This window comes from Anthonomus grandis, chromosome 4 (assembly GCF_022605725.1).
Source record: "Anthonomus grandis grandis chromosome 4, icAntGran1.3, whole genome shotgun sequence".
Taxonomy (NCBI): domain Eukaryota; kingdom Metazoa; phylum Arthropoda; class Insecta; order Coleoptera; family Curculionidae; genus Anthonomus; species Anthonomus grandis.
The window spans coordinates 760,375-779,365 of record NC_065549.1 but is presented as its reverse complement, the minus strand read 5'-3'; the positions used below and the strand labels follow the sequence as shown (position 1 = coordinate 779,365).

The 18,991-nt window shown below is 33.0% G+C and overlaps 5 protein-coding genes across 10 annotated transcripts in view; 2 read left to right on the top strand and 3 right to left on the bottom strand.

Annotated features, from left to right (window-relative positions):
* LOC126734913 (protein madd-4) overlaps window positions 1-18,991 on the top strand; it is a 531,919-nt gene that overhangs the window by 331,564 nt on the left and 181,364 nt on the right. The window lies entirely within an intron of this gene.
* LOC126734910 (uncharacterized) lies at window positions 8,273-9,383 on the bottom strand. 3 transcript variants are annotated; one of them, XM_050438745.1, is made up of 2 exons: window positions 9,242-9,383; window positions 8,273-8,825 (listed from the first exon to the last, which is right to left on the bottom strand). In XM_050438745.1, the coding sequence occupies exon 2, from the start codon at window positions 8,811-8,813 to the stop codon at window positions 8,379-8,381; it is 435 nt and encodes a 144-aa protein (XP_050294702.1). In that variant the 5' UTR covers window positions 8,814-8,825; window positions 9,242-9,383; the 3' UTR covers window positions 8,273-8,378. The 3 variants fall into 3 exon arrangements, with proteins under 3 accessions (XP_050294702.1, XP_050294703.1, XP_050294701.1); XM_050438746.1 differs by lacking the exon at window positions 9,242-9,383 and adding an exon at window positions 9,033-9,217; XM_050438744.1 differs by lacking the exon at window positions 9,242-9,383 and adding an exon at window positions 8,941-9,215.
* On the top strand, window positions 9,387-10,976 carry LOC126734912 (uncharacterized). 2 transcript variants are annotated; one of them, XM_050438750.1, is made up of 3 exons: window positions 9,387-9,534; window positions 9,594-9,753; window positions 10,737-10,976. In XM_050438750.1, exons 1-3 carry the CDS (start codon window positions 9,520-9,522, stop codon window positions 10,892-10,894), a joined length of 333 nt encoding a protein of 110 aa, XP_050294707.1. In that variant the 5' UTR covers window positions 9,387-9,519; the 3' UTR covers window positions 10,895-10,976. The 2 variants fall into 2 exon arrangements, with proteins under 2 accessions (XP_050294707.1, XP_050294706.1); XM_050438749.1 differs by having other exon boundaries at window positions 10,722-10,976.
* LOC126734901 (uncharacterized) lies at window positions 11,012-11,748 on the bottom strand. The gene is made up of 2 exons (XM_050438734.1): window positions 11,707-11,748; window positions 11,012-11,643 (listed from the first exon to the last, which is right to left on the bottom strand). The coding sequence occupies exons 1-2, from the start codon at window positions 11,716-11,718 to the stop codon at window positions 11,062-11,064; spliced, it is 594 nt and encodes a 197-aa protein (XP_050294691.1). The 5' UTR covers window positions 11,719-11,748; the 3' UTR covers window positions 11,012-11,061.
* Window positions 13,615-17,779, bottom strand: LOC126734899 (histidine-rich glycoprotein-like). 3 transcript variants are annotated; one of them, XM_050438732.1, is made up of 3 exons: window positions 17,698-17,779; window positions 17,285-17,633; window positions 13,615-13,978 (listed from the first exon to the last, which is right to left on the bottom strand). In XM_050438732.1, exons 1-3 carry the CDS (start codon window positions 17,707-17,709, stop codon window positions 13,746-13,748), a joined length of 594 nt encoding a protein of 197 aa, XP_050294689.1. In that variant the 5' UTR covers window positions 17,710-17,779; the 3' UTR covers window positions 13,615-13,745. The 3 variants fall into 3 exon arrangements, with proteins under 3 accessions (XP_050294689.1, XP_050294690.1, XP_050294688.1); XM_050438733.1 differs by lacking the exons at window positions 17,285-17,633; window positions 17,698-17,779 and adding an exon at window positions 14,370-14,404 and having other exon boundaries at window positions 13,615-14,306; XM_050438731.1 differs by lacking the exon at window positions 13,615-13,978 and having other exon boundaries at window positions 16,951-17,633.

Genomic DNA, 18,991 nt, shown 5'->3' with positions numbered 1-18,991 from the left:
CTCAGACTAACGGCCACCTGTTAGCAGATTATTTTGTAGAACTTCTGACTACCCCAATTTATGGTACGCACCAGAATATAACAATGGACAATTTGGTTCACTAATGTACCTTTAGCTGACAGATTGATTTCTAGAACTTATTCGTTGAAAATTGTTGGAACAAATAAGCCTCACATTGCACCAATGTTGATCGAAAATGATAAATAACGCCAGGTGAAAACCTCATTGTTTGCCTACAGGTCTAATAGCACACTGGTATCCTATAAACCCAAAAAACCAATAAAATAGTCACACTTTTATCTACAGTGCACACATCATTTGGAACTCCTAATAAAGATACCAATAAATCTGAAACTATCCACACTTATAATGCAATTAAAGGTTCAGTAGGCACTTTCGACCAGGTGTGTTAAAACATGTGTAGGTATGGTAATGAAAAAAAAATTATTGAGGATATTCTGGGAAAAGTAGGTGATGTGAAGATAACAAGACTAATAAAAAAGGATCGAGAAAATACTTTCACAAATTTCCTACCAGCTAAGGCTGGCTAAAACATTGTCATCTGTTCGAAATGCAAAAAACCAATATGTGGCCAGTATCAAAATAAAATATGGCCTAGTTGTTCTTGAAAAATACTGAGACTGCTTATTTTTAAAAGTTTCTTATTATTCTTGTACTTTTTTTTGTTTCCTATGAAAAAAAAATATAGTTAATAAATACTGCTATAATATATCATTGGTTTTTCGATTACGTAAATTTTCCGTGTCCATAGTATTAAGCGTACTTTCAGTAAGGATAGTATTCTAGGGTTAAATAAATATCCAACATAAATAACCCGTAAAATTCCTACTATTATACAGTGGACCACAAAAGTGATGGTACAATAGACAATTTATATATAAATTTTATTTATAATTTTTATATGAAATAAAAATCAATTTTTACTTTTATGTATTTATTTTTTCCAATGCCCAACATCATAACATAAACCTATTTGCATAATATATCTAACACACAATAAACAAAAAAATAAAATAAAATTTTCTATAAAAATTTAATCCACAAAAGTCAAGGTACTCTTAATTTGTGTAAATCAAAATATGCAAGTATCTTTTAAATTTATTGTTATTTTGTTATTTGCTAATAAGAACATTCCTCTAATACTATTCTGGCATTCGTTTTCAGTATTCACTAGAATATTTCTTCTTAACTTTGACTGGTAAATACAGTGATAATCATGGGAAGAACCGAATTAAATGTCAGTGAGCGGAAAATTATTATTAATTTGCATAGAGAGGGAAAATCATACACCAAAATTGCAGAAGTGATTAAAAGAAGCAGGTTCACTATACAAAAAGTAGTAAATCGTTTTCAAAATGAAAACAGAATTGAAAATAAAACAGGACGTCCTCGGAAGCTATCAGAGCGCGAATCCCGGTACATAATAAATGAAATTAAGAAGGACCCAAAGAAAAGTGCCATACAAATATCATCAGAGTTAAGAGAAATGTTTGGAGTATCTGTTCATGAAGAAACTGTTCGCCGGAAACTTAACCAGGGTGGATACAAATCCTGTAGTGCACGTAAGAAGCCCCATGTTAGCGATATTAATAGAAAAAAGAGACTGGAATTCGCTGAAAAGTACAAGTCTATTGAACTTGATTTCTGGGATAAAGTTATCTGGTCAGATGAAAGTAAATTTAACATTTTTGGGTCCGATGGTCGTGTTAAGGTGTGGAGGAAACCCGGTGAAGCTCTTAATCCGAAAAATACAATCAAAACAGTGAAACATGGAGGAGGTGGAGTAATGGTTTGGGGTTGCATGGCAACTTCAGGTGTAGGAAATATTGTTTTTATCGACGAAACAATGGATCAAAAAGTATACTTAAATATTTTAAAAGAAAATTTACGTACCAGTGCTGAAAAAATAGGGTTGCATGAGAACTATTACTTTCAACAGGATAACGACCCTAAGCACAAAGCTTATACAGTACGTCAGTGCTTGGTTTTTAATACTCCCCATCTGCTGGAAACTCCTCCCCAAAGTCCCGATCTTAATCCTATAGAACATTTATGGGATGTTTTGGGGAGAAAAATTCGGCAACATGTGATTCATAATAAATCAGACTTAAAACAGGTAATTTTAGAAAAGTGGCCAAAAATATCCAACGATGTGACGAAAAAACTAGTTCATTCAATGCCAAATCGCTTAAAAGAGGTTATTAAACTGAAGGGTTTTCCCACGCGTTATTGACAGAACTTTATTAGCCCATAGTCTGAAATGTACCTTGACTTTTGTGGATTAAATTTTTGTAAGAAATTTTATTTTATTTTTTTATTTATTGTATGTTAGATATATTATGGAAATAGGTTTATGTTATGATGTAGGGCATTAGAAAAAATAAATACATAAAAGTAAAAATTGATTATTATTTCTTAAAAATATTATAAATAAAATTTGTATTGTAATTTTCTATTGTACCATGACTTTTCTGGGCCACTGTAAGTAAATAATACCGCGTAAATCCAAGCGAGCGAAGCATCACCACAACACTGAAACCGAGAAACCTTAAACGTACCTTCGGTACAATTTGAAATAATTTAAAATAATTCTTATCAATTGGCGAATGCGCCGGGCGTATTTCAAATATTTCGAATCGGCTCGGACCCCTGTTTAAGGAATCGCTGAGAAATATTAATTCTGTTATAGTAAATAGTGTGAGGCAACGTTGCCAATAGGCAGCATTTTTCATTATTGCAATTACTTTTTGCCTTATTATTATTGTGTTTATATTAAAATAGTGTAGCGGTGAATAAGTGAAATTTGGGAATATAGCTAACAATTGACTATAATAGAAATAAAGCTGTTTATAAATAGAAAGATTGCCAATATACCTGCATTTTTCAATGTTTACATTGAATTATTTATTTAGTTTTTATAAATTATTTGGGTACGCATAATTTCTCCAGAGAATATTCTTGTTATATAGGGTGATTCAAAATTGAGTGCAAAGATTTCAAGGGCGTATTAACCAGCCAAAAACAAGAAGATTTTTTCATAAAAACGTATCTCCTAACTTGTTTCGTTTTCTACATACAGAGTGTTAAAGTTGCTTTTGTATCAGTTACCTAGGCTAAGTTAAATTTTGAAAAGAAATTAAACGAATCTCAATAATCGATGCGAATTTATTATTTGTTTTAATAGGGCCAGGGACAGATTTTGATTTTTTTCCTGAAAACAATGCTAGATACGAGTAAGGCCCAGGAGGCAAGAAAGTTACATTATTGACCGCTTAATCTAATAAAAATGAAATTGCCAAAAAAGCGGTGGCGTTCCATAATTTTACCTATAAGCATTAAATAGGAACCCATAGTTGATATCGCCAAATCCGTTGCGGTCACGTCAATGAACGGTCTGTTGGACAAGTAGACCCGCCGAAGATGGACTGGGTCCCCTGGTAAAGTCCAGTTCAGAGATCTATTAGAATCTTTGATGTGTCGCAGATGCCGCAGTAACTAGTCCGTGCGCCTATGTCGTATTTATTGTCGCATGATATACATGTTTAAATGGCAAAATTTTAAATTGTTTATCTATGAAATCATTTTAAATATATGTAAAACCCCATGTTTTATAGTATTTTTTATTTTTCTTTCGAAAATGTCCATTTTTAGAAAGAAAATATTATCACAAAAAAATAATATCAAAAAATTGACCGCGGACTAAAATCCAAGCATCTTACAAAATATTTTAAACACTTCCAGCACTCACAGACTTGTCAGCTCTTTTTAGCCAGTCTATTAAACAAAGATAAAACACCTGCGTTCTGGCGATTCCTACTTCAGGCTGTGCAAGTGATTTGTATCTCTCTCTATCCCACTGATTTTGAAGATTACGGGGCCGTACCCAAATAAATTTTTGGGCTGTTCTTGTATTACTTTCGTCGTGTTTTTAAAGAGATCTTTATGGCAGCCAAAATCCCCATTAATAATTACCACCAAGTAAAAATAAATGTCAGTATTCTCTCATCACTTGTTATAAACACCCTACTGATGGCACTAAAAACTAAGCTTATTAAATTAAAATTTTTGGTTAAACTCATTTTACGTACTTAAATCTTATAGTTAAATTAAATATTACCTTGCTATCTACTATCTTCAATTTCAAACTTAATAAAACTAAACCCAAGAATCCCGAATAATAAAGTTTTAAATACAAATACATTTTAAGTCCGGACCTGTGCAACTTTTCACGCTTGAGTGGCTGTGACTGAGGTCAGACGTGTAACAAAATAGTACGTGGGCGCATGTAGTCAAATTTTACGAACCAAATGTATAAATTCTGAAAAAAATACTTAAAACATTTATTTATTTATTGGAATGATTAAATATTGCTTAGAATATTACTTTATGACTCTTTTCACATAAAATTTTGCGATTTAAACATGCATGTCAGGTGACAATACAAGCAACACCGGCACACGGACTATTCGCGGCACATCAAAGATTCTAATAGATCTCTGAACCGAACTATATGAGACAGGCCAAAGCGCACGTAGGTGGTCCCTCTGCCTGTCTCACCAAAAATCTACTACGCCTAAAAAGACGCGAAATTCAGGTAGTGACAGGTCTTTTAACCGGTCACTAGCACTTAAGAAGCCACCTCCATACTATCGGAATTGCGGACAACCCGGAATGCCGATGGTGCTGTGAGGAGAATGAAACCGTTAACGATGTAGTCGGGGAGTGCCTAGCACTCACGCGCGCCAGCTTCAAATACTTGGGTAACACTTTCAGTGTACCGAGCGAATTTAAAGCCATATTTTAGCGAGTAAGCGGTTTTAAGCGGCTTTAAGCGTCTTTAAGACATCTCATTCGAGCGATCAAGTCATGACGTCACCGTATAAGGCGCTTTAAGCGTTTGTTAGCGGTCTCGGGAGACCGCTAATAAACTCGATATGTCAAAGTCAAAGGGAAGCTATACAAACAATAATAAACAATAAATATTTATATCAATTTTTTGATATTTTTTTAGAGTAGAAGCATTATATTTTTTAGTATTAGTTTTATTTATTTTATATTAATGTCTCATATATATTAACAGTTAAGACATCCAAACCAAATAAAAATGCAGAAAATAATAAATAATCAAAAGAGCGAATAGATTTGCAAAAAAATACAGTGAAGAACGTAAAGGTGAGGTTGCGGGTATTTTTTTTTAATTGATTTTTGATTAGTTTGGGTTTATTTCTGTGTGAAAAAAAATATGAGTGAGGTTATGTTTAAGCCAGTAACTTTTTTGTTTATTGTATTTCCTCTTGATCTGATCCTTAAAATGTATGAGATCGGATTTAGTTAGTTTAGTATTTAGACTAAAAACGTTTTGAAAACTTAGACAAATGGGTGTTTTCATAGTTTAGGTCAGTCTCCAAAGCGAATGCAATACCGATGAAAGGTATAGCTAATATTTACTAATATTTAGACTCTGACAGCTGTTAGACATGACGTCATTCGAGCGCAACCATATGATGACGTAACGCTTAAGACATTGTAAGGCAACCCAGTAAGACGCTTACTCGCTAAAATATGGCTTAAGTCCTTCAGACCAGAGAGCCTCATCGGTTTCTCTAAGGCCGTTGGGCTCTGGTAACCCCCGGTGAGGAATGACGGGTCCATCAGGAGACCTATATGCACAACTGCTTTGGTAGCCCATTGTTTCGACAAGTCAAATTCAATTCAAGTTAGATAAAACTGTGTGTTTTCTTCCAGGCAGTTGAAATATTCTTTCTCTTATTAACTTATTATTGAGCCTTCTTGATTAATTAAAGTTATGTTTATTATAATTGTTCTAGTAAATTAATCTATTATTAATTTACTAATACAAAACTTACTATAGATAGAATAAATAAAAATTATTAAACTACTATAGCACTATGTACACCATAACCACATAAAAATTTAATTCCAGATGCTTGAAATAAGATCAAACATTAGACCGGGAATGCCCGGGAGACAAGAAAAATTATATCAAAGTTCTGGAATTCAAGAAAGTGACCGCAAATGTCTGGAATAAAATAAAAAAAATATTTTAAAAGTTTGGATACCAAGAACCTTTATTAAACATGTCTTCAATAATTACAAAATGTGCTCAAATGCCTGGAATAGCATGAAAAATTTCTTTAAAGGCCTGGACTTCAATGACAAGTCCAAGGACCTGGAATACAAAAGGAACTAATTCCTACTGCCTGAATGACATATAAATAAATAAATAAATAAAATATGAAATATGCTTCGCAATTCCTGGAATAAAATAAAAAAATTACTTTAAAGGTCTGGAACGTAATTTATCAAGAAAAAACTTTGACTTGGACAGATTTTCCAGCCATAAAAATAGGAACATTTTTACTATTTTCAGAAAAATAAGATAAATTAATAAGAGCACATATTAATTGTTTTGTATTTCTTTTTTTTTAAATTTGTGTGAGGGATCATCCTAAAAAAAATTATTAGACATCTCTGGAATATAAGAAAGTACTTGAAATAAAGTGTTTTTATTTGAAGACATAGAAAATGACGTCAAGAGAATAAAAAAAATTAAAAAACAATAATATTAAAGAAAAATAGTTTTCAATGATAATTTTTTTAATAGCTTAATTTATAGTTCTAAAATTTTAATAAAACGTGAATTCAACAGTCTGGAAAACTGCCTCGAAAAAAATCGATGAAACTTGCTTTTTTTTTCCTTTCAAAAATTAAAAAATATATATATATTTAAAGATATCTTTCAAAAATTAAAAACTGGTGTTAATCTTCTGGAAAAATTAACGGATTACTTTATCAGCCTAGAATAATTAAATTATGACTTTAATTATTGCCCTTGAAAAAAAATGCAAGGAAAAAATGTATTTAAAGTAAAAAATAATTAACGATTGAAAAATATTCTTGAGTAGAATTATTTATACATATGAGTGCATTGTGTGTGCACTCAAGAATTTTTCCCCCCTGAACTTAAAGAATCAAGAAAATCCGTAAACTAGAAAAAATTTTATTCAATTTTTTGAAAATGGAGTCAAGGAGTCACAGTGGTAAATCATACATGTCTGGGTAACTTGCCTTAAAACTTTACTTCTAGTGCTTCGATTTGTTTGATTTTTACTTTAGAAGATTCTTTAGAGTGTTCTTAAGCTTCTACTGAAAGAATCAAGCAAATCCGTAAACCAGAAACAATTTTATTCAATTTTTTTAAATGGAGTCAAGGAGTCACAGTGGTAAATCATACATGTCTGGGTAACTTGCCTTATAACTTTACTTCTGGTACTCCGATTTGCTTCATTTTTGCTTTAGAAGTTTATTTGTATTGTTCTTAGGCTTCTACTGAAAAAATCAAGAAAATCCATGAACTAGAAAAAAATTTATTTTAATTTTTGTAAATTGAGTCTAGGAGTCACGGCGGTAAACCACACATGTCTGGGTAACTTGCCTTATAACTTTACTTCTAGTACTTCGATTTGTTTTATTTTTGCTTTAGAAGATTTTCTAGAGTATTCTTAAGCTTTTACTGAAAGAATTAAGCAAATCCGTAAACTAGAAACAATTTTATTCAATTTTTTGAAAATTGAGTCTAGGAGTCACAGTGGTAAATCACAAGTGTCTGGGTAACTTGTCCTATAACTTTACTTTTAGTGCTTCGATTTGTTTGATTTTTGCTTTAGAGGATTCCTTAGAGTGTTCTTAAGCCTCTACTGAAAAAATCAAGAAAATCCATGGACTAGAAAAAAAATTATTTAAATTTTTGTAAATTGAGTCTAGGAGTCACGGCGGTAAACCACACATGTCTGGGTAACTTGCCTTATAACTTTACTTCTAGTACTTCGATTTGTTTTAGTTTTAATTTAGAAGATTTTTTAGAGTGTTCTTAAGCTTTTACTGAAAAAATCAAGCAAATCCGTAAACTAAAAACAATTTTATTCAATTTTTTGAAAATCGAGTCTAGGAGTCACAGTGGTAAATCACAAGTGTCTGGGTAACTTGTCCTATAACTTTACTTCTAGTGCTCCGATTTGCTTCATTTTTGCTTTAAAAGTTTCTTTTACAAAGCAAGTAATTTTTGTTTTGATTCCAGGCAGTTGGAATAATTTTTCTTTTACCGATTTGTTAAAGTTATGCTTATTATATTTTTTTTATTATGATTTATAGAAAAACAAATGGCCCTACTGTTATGTTTTTTTAAATCCATCAGCTTGTAAATACTGCAGAAAAAATAAAAATTATTGAATTATTTATCACAATGGTTTTATTTATTTATACAAAAAAAATCCCAAAAAAAACCTAATATGGCCTCAGACCATAGACCAGAACACCCAAAACACTCCCTTCATAACTTAATAGTGAGGCCTATAAGATCCATCATCATATAAAGTCTCACTGTGGTCATGAACGTATTGTCCTTCATGTCCATTATCATCAACATCAGCATGAGAAACAACTGGAACTACTACAACACCATGTCCGCGAGCTACAGTTCCAGATGGTCCAGAAATGATGGCGTTTTCATGTCCATGTACACCAGTATCATGAGCCACAACGGTTGTTGGGACATCATGAGCTAAAACTGGTACTTGATGAGCTACAGACACTTGATGAGCTACAACTGGGATTTGGTGGGCATGGGCGATAACTCCCGGATGCTCTTCATGCACAATCTGACCTCCCGGTGCTACAGCGGAGATGACACTGCCTTCAGGTCCTACCAGGGTGGTCTTGGAGCTGGGGCCCTGGATGATACCAGCATTGGTGAAAGCCAATAAGGCCACCATGGAAATGACAACCTGAAGTATTACCAAGAATGTTAATGATAAACTTAAACCCGTGACTTGAAGTTTGATTCGTTACTATTTAAATGAATAATACAGAAAAACTATGATATTTATTTAACATACTTACAAAGGAGTTCATAGTTGTTGCTTATATCAAATAAACCGATCGAATGATGATTTACTTTTAGAATTAATTCATTTTATATAAAATGGATTCACCTTGATTGGAATGAGCTAAGCTCTAATATAATATAACGTTTCCTTGCAACGAAAAAATTACTATTAAACATTCCTTCCTTGTTAATTGTTATTGAATGAGGGGTGTGTCCGTTATAAATATTTTTGTGATCTATCGGAAATGACTGCTCATAAAATTAATCAATATATTTAATTAAAGAATGATTATGAACAATTAAATTAATAAATACCTGATGAATCAACCAACGGCATTTACTGAGAAACCAAATATTTAATACCTTAAAAAAAACAAAAAGCGAATTCCATTATTATTACAAATTACATTAACTTTGAAAATAACAATGATGTTCTACATGTTAATTCAATACCGACGGGCATCGTTAATGGTTTTTTCCCTATATGTAATTTAATTTAATTATTGCGCGTTTTCCATGCTAACAAACAGCATTATTTGTTTTATTAAAGTGCAGTATCCGTTATTGAAAATAGTCGTTGGGCATTTTGTAAAATGATTAAATTCCTGGTGAGTGGGTTTTCGTTAGAAAAAAATGAGTTAAAAAATATCCCATGGGTGATTTTTAGGTTATTTTAGTACTTTTACAAAGTCTGTTTGAACCAACTTATTCTGCTCCACAAGACCAAGTTTCCAATGGACAAGGTTCAATAATGAATCGTGAGGATGAAGGAGGAATGGCCGAAATGCCTAGGGCGGGTGTTTTTGAAAATGCCGGAAGAATATTAGGTATTCTTATTAATATTAGTATTAAAAATGTAATTTAATGCTAAAAAATTGTACCATATTGATGTAACAAAATTCTATAGTTAATTAGACCACAATAGCTGGAGAAGACTATCATGCCAATGGGCTTAATGTAATTGCTGATACAAAAATTCCAGATTGTGCGATTTGGTAGTACTCAATTTTAGGAAGTCTTATTTCTTACATACTTTGGACATGTCTGTACCATACGAACCGTTTTTGCTCTATATCTATAATTATTGAACCACATATGCCGTTGTCGTACGTCAACATTTCAGATTCTATCTTTCTTGATATACCCATTAATCCCCTAAAAACATCGATTTCTGTAAATCACTCCATAGTATACCATTGAGACATCCTATAATTCTTCTGGCTTGTGTTATTCTTTTCGTTATTTCTCTATCGTGTTTTCCAGACAAATGAAACTTCACACTTTGACTGGATCATAGGTTTCTTACTTAGCGGCTCATCTTTTTTCTATAAATTGTTTTAAGCGAAATATGTTATTCGTAGACATTCTTTTAGCTCGAAATCCTTATTGTTCTTCTTCTTCTTCTTTGTTCATATATTTCTTGTTCGACTGATTACAGATATATCTTTATAGTTTGAATATTTCAGTTTGTTCCCTTTCCGATCGATAAACGATGACAATCTGGATGGAAAAATACTTCCAAGAATAAACAAAAGGTTAATTGGACTGCCTGGAAAACTAATAATAATGATCTATGTCTATCTTAACTATAGATTAATTAAATTAATTTTGTCATCAGGTATTGCATATAATCTAAGTATTTGCTGGTTTCTGATTTACACTGATTTAAATTAACGCGAGTAATAAATCCATTGATAGGCCCAACGTCGATGATTTGATCCATTTTTTTATGTATACAGGCATACATTAATTAATATTCATTATTTATGTATTTTTTCATCTTTAATGTTACTAGACTCCCATATTTTAGGACCAAATTTCCCAGGAAACTTAGCTCATAAAATGGTAGATTCTGCCATGGTACCTCCTGGGCATGTTGCTAAAAGCGCTCAAGAGCGTGGGGAAAAAATGGCTGCCGATGGTGTGAACATGGTACCAAACACCTTTGAAGCTGATATTCAAGTGTAATATTAAGAATTTAATATATTGTTATAAAATTATGTTTAAAAATCGGTCAATTAGTAAATAAAAATCAGTATATTTCATTTAATTTTTTTTGTATTTTCAATTATTTTTTCTGGCTGATTTACAATACTCCAAATGTATTATCACTAATAAATATCACTGTTTTTGGCTTAATGGTAGTAATGAGGTTTGTAAGAACCATCATCATAAAGAGATTCACTGTGGTCATGTACGTATTGACCCTCATGATCATGGTGGTAACCGTCATGAGCGACAACTACTGGAGCAACAACAGCAGCATGATGAGCTACAACTGGAGCTACTACAGCACCATGTACACCATGACCGCGAGCTACAGTTCCAGATGGCCCAGAAATGATGGCGTTTTCGTGTCCATGTACACCGGTATCATGAGCAACGACGGTGGTTGGGACGTGGTGAGCATGGTGAGCTACAACTGGCACTTGATGGGCTACAATTGGTACATGGTGGGCAAGAACTGGAGCGTGATGGGCGAATACTGGGGCGACATGAGCGACGATGTGAGAGTGAACTGGGGCGGCATGAGCGATGACTCCTGGATGCTCTTCGTGCACGATTTGTCCTCCTGGTGCTACTGCGGAGATCACGCTGCCTTCGGGTCCGACCAGGGTGGTCTTGGAGCTGGGGCCTTGGATGATCTTCGTTGAGGGTTCGTGGTGGAACCAACCGGCGTTAGCGACGGCCAAACAGGCGACAAATGTAAAGACAGCCTGGCAATTTTGAATAATAAAAATTATAAAATCTAGAAACCCAAAAAATTATTGAATACTTACAAAGGAGTTCATGGCTCAAGTTTGGTAGTTCTTTACTATTTGAACTAAACACAAATAATAATATATTTCCTAATTGCGTTTAGGTTTTTATATATTTTTAATACGACCTTGTCTCTAGTTCATGTCAGTGCGATGCTATCGAGGTCGTCAAATTTGGAATGGTGCGGCACTTTTCTTATCAATTTAATTCCTTTCCTATAATATACTTTAATTTTTATTGATTCTGTTCATAAATAACGTAAGTATTCTTTAGTACCTTAAAGAGTTATTACGGCTTATATGTATATTAAATAGCCTGGGAAAGATTTTTGACAGGATTCTATTTAAATCAATTTTATCACATCTGCCTGAAAAGAACTCAGAATTTCAGCATGGTTTACTTCCTGGTAGTTAAATTACTATAAACCTTTGCATTTGCAACAGCTTGGTGTAATCTACAGGGTGTTCGAAAAATAAACGAAGATCTTTGGTCATCAAGGATCTTGGAGGAATCAATGGATGATTCCTTGTCAAAAAATATGAGAAAAAGTTTCTATAAACATGGGTCCGGAAATGTATAGTTTTCAAGATACAGGGTGATAAATTTTTTTGACAAGGTTGAGTTGCTTGGATATTTATCTCCAATTAAGCTTTATACACAAAAATAAAAATAAGTATAAATCCAACTCGGACTATCATCAGTATCCAACAAGCTCTCCATCACTTCTGCGGCCACATAGATATAGACTTGAATTGTCAGGAAAGAATTCACCAAATACTGCGTTATATAACACTTTACCAGCGAATGTAAAAAACTTATCTACGAAAAAAGACTTTCAAGCTTTATCTCACAGAAAATGCCTTCTACTCTACTCGGGAGTACATGGGGGCGCTTAATAGGGGAGAAAAAATGTTCGAACTATGACACCTTAAATATGTATATTTATTTATCTTTTTTTTTCTTTTCATCATGTAGATCAGATCTATTTTAGTCAACCATCGTCTTGCATTCTGATAAAATGTGTCTTAGTAATGTGTAAAATAGTGTAAGTATAATATAAGAAAATACAAGTTCGTCATGTATGTTTACTGATAAGCACTGTGATTTATCCATTTTTGACCTGCTACAATTGTTAATTTTTTACGAAGTAGTCAAATAAAGCAATTTAATTTAATTTAAAAATTTAATCATCTTCGGAATTTTTTTTAAATAATGAAACTACCAATAACAACACTTGATCATCTTCACTCGAACAAATAAAACAAATGTAGAATAATAACAAAAAATTATATTTGGGATCCATCATCTAAACTCCGAAGATTGTCAACTCGGAGTAATTTTTTAGTTAATTTATATTCAAATTTTTGTCAAAAATTGCACAAGTTATAATACTGCATATTTTTATATAAGAATATTATAAATTAGTTTATTGGGATGGGAACTTTTTTACAAAACTTTAATAAAAATCCAGGATTTTATTATGACACTTTATTATCTGGTCAAAGAAAACAGGAATATGGTCAAAATTTCCATGTATTGATCGTATTCTTTGAAATCGAATTCACTATTGCTGTATAAATCATTTTAAAATGTTATCCTTTGTTTTTAATTTTGTTTAATATATGCCACAAGAATTCGTTATTATTATTTACTGGTTTTACACAAAACGCATCACTTGTACCTCATTTCAATGCTCCATTACTACTATTTTAATTTATATCATCTAAAAATTGTATTTTTTTAACGTAATTTGAGCCGTTTTATTATATATTGACAATTTGGAAATTTTGGAAAGCCTAAAATTGTGGAAAGATGTTAATATTTTCCATTTTTTTTTTCATTTATCCATTACTGCCATTACAGAATTGTGGAATTTAAGTAATTTTTTAGGGTTAAGTTTCACTAGCACTCATAATTAAAAGTATGTATCAATTAATATGTTGTTTTTTATTTACAATATAAAATACAAAAAAACCTACAAAGCCACTTAGGCCATTAATATTGCACAAACTTAATATAGTGTTCTTCAAAATCCAAACTATCACTATTGTCGATTGATTTAATGATAGTAATGGGGTTTGTAAGAACCATCATCATAAAGAGACTCACTGTGGTCATGTACGTATTGACCCTCATGATCATGGTGGTAACCGTCATGAGCGACAACTACTGGGGCAACAACAGCAGCATGATGAGCTACAACTGGAGCTACTACAGCACCATGTACACCATGACCGCGAGCTACAGTTCCAGATGGTCCAGAAATGATGGCGTTTTCATGTCCATGTACACCTGTGTCATGAGCAACGACGGTGGTTGGGACGTGGTGAGCATGATGGGCTACAATTGGTACATGGTGGGCTAGAACTGGAGCATGATGGGCGACTACTGGGGCGGCATGAGCGACGATGTGAGAGTGAACTGGGGCGGCATGAGCGATGACTCCTGGATGCTCTTCGTGTACGATTTGTCCTCCTGGTGCTACTGCGGAGATCACGCTGCCTTCGGGTCCGACCAGGGTGGTCTTGGAGCTGGGGCCTTGGATGATCTTCGCTGAGGGTTCGTGGTGGAACCAACCGGCGTTAGTGACGGCCAAACAGGCGACAAACGTAAAGACAGCCTGGCAATTTTGAATAATAAAAATTATAAAATCTAGAAACCCAAAAAATCAGTGAATACTTACAAAGGAGTTCATGGCTTATATTTACTATTTGAACTAGACACAAATAATAAAATTCGTAATTGCGTTTAGGTTTTTATATATTTTTGATACGACCTTGCCTCTTGTTCATGTCAGTTCGATGCTATCGAGGCCGTCATATTTGTATTGGTGCACACCTTTCCTATCGATTTATTTCCTTTTTTATGATATACTTTAGTTTTTATTGATTGTACTCATAAATGACGTAAATATTCTTTAGTACATTTAAGAATTGGTATTTATGAAATTCCATTCAAATTTTTACTATTGTCAACATTTTTACAAATAACTTACTATTTCTTTCTAGGTTCCTATGTCAGTTAACTATTTTTAGAATTTCAATTCTATTCCTCCAGCAGCTTAAAAAAAATGATTATTTTATTAATACATTTAGAATACAATAGGATGAAATTGTACTTAATCAATTTCACGAATCAGAGTCTACTGCTGAAGTACCATGTAAGAGCTCTGTATATCGTGGAGCTAAACTCTTACAGTTTAATACATTGTTAACCATAAGATGTTTTTTTTTTGGTCTTTATTACTAATTAAACTATTTACATTTTTTATAAAATAATTATAATCATCTGTTTATTTTCGCACATATACCCAAAGTAAAAGATAAATGAGAAATTTTTATTATCTTCACTGGTACAGTCTAGGTAAAAGATGTTCAGATTCAAAATAACCAAAACAAATTATATACGGGATGCACCATCTAAACACTGAAGAACTCGATAATTTTTTAATTAAATCTTTATAAAAATTTATTGTAAATGTTGGTCCAGTTACAATAAAAAAATAAAAGATTGAGCGAATATTACAAGGAAAAAATGGTGGAGAACTAGAATGAAATTTGCCAAACCGATATACTTCATTTAAATATAAAAATTCCCGAATAAGGAATCTTTGCATGGAACGTACATAATATAAAAAATTCACTGCAAAAGTTACATTAATGTTTTTTTTAACAGTTTCAAAAAAAATTACAATCGATACCAAGACTAGTCTACTAATCCTATTAATAAGAAAAATATATTTATTTAAAAATAATAACTGCAATAAAAACAGTAAATGCAAATGAATAAATCAAAGATGTAAAAAACTGTAAGGAACTTTTTGCACTCAAGAATGAAATTTACCAAACCGGTATACTAAAACTAGATGACGAGAAACCGTGTTGAGGGCGTGATGGGGATTAAAATATTATTGACGCGATGAATTCAACTTTGGAACTCTTAGTAAATAAAACAAATGAATTAAACTAAAAAGTTGATCAACTAATTGCTAAACATTAAAGCGTGCAAGAAGTATTATCCGGATTTAAATGAGATAAGCCCAAAAATGGTTCTACTTTACAAAAACAAAAAATTAAACTCGAAAAGGGAAATATAATAGCAGCAGAAGAGGAAAAAATTGAAATAAATTCAGCTATAGTAAATCAAAATGAACATGAAAAAAAGCTATAAAACAACACAGCAGTAGAGTGAAAAAATAATGTTGACCAGAGAAGACGGTAAAGAAGAGAGCACCGATCAAATGAAATCTAAAAACTAAACTTCAAATAAAAAAGGTATTAAAAAACTTTTCCGTTAAAAACCGAAAAGAAGATTGAAGAAGAAAATGTGGATAGTACCGCTACTAATGATAGAACAAAATATTCTCAGAATATTTTGTTTCCAGGGATTAAAGAAACTGCGAAATCTACAGAAGAAGAAAGTGGAAGAGAAGGTTACAGTTAAAAAACTAAGAGTTATACAGAGAAAGATGAAAAGAAACATGCTTGGTGTGATCTTGAGGGATGCCATAAGAACCGAGGATTTTCAGGGAAGAACTACGCTAGCCACATTACATGGATGTGGAATGATCGATGAGAAAATAGGCTTCTTGAGTGGATAACTAGCATGGACAGGCGAATTAGACGAAGACCGCCTACGGGTGATATATTGAGAATCTGCAGCAACCAAAAGTACAAAATCGATTGGAATGGAAAATGATTGGAGAGATCTATGTTTGATGTTGATGAATAATAAAGGCTGTTTTTAAACTCTTTTCTAATATTTCAGAAGATTTCATCGGGAATTGGGGAGGATTCTGCTGCAATAACATTCTCAGCAACATGTTTCTAAAGAAAATAGTCGAAGAGTATTAAATCCGGTGACCTTAGAGGCCTTTAATTTAGTCCTTTTTTGTCAATTTATATATTCGAGAATCTCTGGTTTAACCACTATCGGATCAAAAGAAAATAATAAAATTGAGCACCCTTTTTCTTGAGAGTGAACAAATCAAGCTGTAAAGCTAATTTACCCTTTGTACTAATTTGAGTTTTTTGTTCATAAGTGATAAGATAATTAATAATTTCATCAAGTATATTGAGCTATAAATCATTTGTCAGGTTTTCTTCAATAAATAAAGAATCATACGGCATTTGCAAGAACACCAGTCCAAACACCGTTGAAGTTGATATTAAAATATAATTATTTACATACTAAGAAATTTAAATAGTATCATAGATTATGTTAAGAAAGTGATTATTGGGCAGTAATAAATAAAAATCGGTATATTCGTTAAATATTTTTTTGTATTTACAGTTTTTTTTTAAGTTAGGTCCTTATACACTATTCTTGCTGATTTACAAAACTTAATAGCATTATCATTGTTTGCTTAATGGTAGTAATGAGGTTTGTAGGAACCATCATCATAAAGAGACTCACTGTGGTCATGTACGTATTGACCTTCATGATCATGGTGGTAACCGTCATGAGCGACAACTACTGGAGCAACAACAGCAGCATGATGAGCTACAACTGGAGCTACTACAGCACCATGTACACCATGACCGCGAGCTACAGTTCCAGATGGTCCAGAAATGATGGCGTTTTCATGTCCATGTACACCGGTGTCATGAGCTACCACGGTGGTTGGGACGTGGTGAGCATGTTGGGCTACAACTGGCACTTGATGGGCTACAATTGGTACATGGTGGGCAAGAACTGGAGCGTGATGGGCGACCACTGGGGCGGCATGAGCGACGATGTGAGAATGAACTGGGGCGGCATGAGCGATGACTCCTGGATGCTCTTCGTGTACGATTTGTCCTCCTGGTGCTACTGCGGAGATGACGCTGCCTTCGGGTCCGACCAGGGTGGTCTTGGAGCTGGGGCCTTGGATGATCTTCGCTGAGGGTTCGTGGTGGAACCAACCGGCGTTAGCGACGGCCAAACAGGCGACAAACGTAAAGACAGCCTAAAAATTTCAAGTAATAAATAGCATAAAATCTAAAAACTCAAGTAAATCAATGAATACTTACAAATGAGTTCATGGCTCAAGTTTAATAGTTCTTTACTATTTGAACTAGACACAAATAATAATATTTTTCATAATACCGATTAGGTTTTTATATGATTTTAATACGACCTTGCCCCTAGTTCATGTCATACCGTGCTATCGAGGCTACCAAATTTAGATTGTTATGGCTGACACCTTACTGATATATTATTTCCTTATATTATTTTTTTTTAATATTTATAAAACATTAGATACCGAAAGAGAATGTGTTTGAAAGCAAATATAGAAAATTTGAGAAAAAAAACCATTGGATGCCTCGAAGGAGAATTTTTTAAGACATGTGACAAGTCTACTTCGGATTGATTGAACTTGACTCAGATGCTGCTTATACAGGCTGTTTTCTGTACAAGGTAAATTAGATCGAATCTGGTGTCCCTTAGGGCCCACACCTCGTACCACTCCTTTACATGTCTTCATAAATGATAATAATGTATATTTTATTTCTTGCAATTACATGCTTTTTGCAAATGATTAAAATTAAGCTGTGTTGTCAAATCAATCCAGGAGTGTGAAAAATTAGAATATAATCTAAATAACCTATTCGAATGGTGTTTGAGAATTCCTTTAAATGATAAACTATGAGCTTTTTCTGGACTAGACGTTATACAGAATTTAATTACAAGATTAATCAATACACTCTTGAAAGAGTCTCTGTTATCAAAGACCTTGGTGTTGAAGGATATAAGAACCTCCAGTTTAATACTATTGTTAAGGCCTTTTAGATGCTTAGATTAATAAGAAAAAGCAATGAAGAACTTATGCACATAGAGTCTTTAAAAATCCTCAACTGTGCTTTTGTTTGTCCCCATCATGAGTACGGTTTGTACCTGGTCCCCATACTATGAAATTCATATTAAGAACCTGAAATTGGGCACAAATTCTTAAACTTGTAGCTCTTTTTTTTTTGAATTGCTAAGTATAGCTCCTACTATAATATGTCATCAAAGAAAAGACTTTTTAACTAAGGGGTTAACATTTTTCATAGTAGAGAGTCAGCACCTGAATTACCTAAAAAACTTGATTTGCATATTCTATCAAGGTTACTTACAAAAGGTAATATTGGTTTTTAATCTCGAATTCACCACACTAGTTATGGATTGAATATATTAATCTCTAGAACCACCAGACTGAGTAATCAACATCCTGAAATTTACTTTTTTGCCTTGTTACGTACAGGGTGTCCCAAATTTGAAGGCGACCATTGGAATCTCGGAAGCCGTAAGAGTTACAGGGTCGGTTAAGTGCAGACGAAGTTG

Excerpts from the sequence above, each read along its gene's own strand:
- LOC126734912 (XM_050438749.1), top strand. Across the intron at positions 9,754-10,721 it reads AAATGCCGGAAGAATATTAG|ACTCCCATATTTTAGGACCA; the intron begins GTATTCTTATTA and ends TAATGTTACTAG.
- LOC126734899 (XM_050438732.1), bottom strand. Across the intron at positions 13,979-17,284 it reads CGTGGTAGCTCATGACACCG|GTGTACATGGACATGAAAAC; the intron begins GTGTACATGGAC and ends CTCATGACACAG.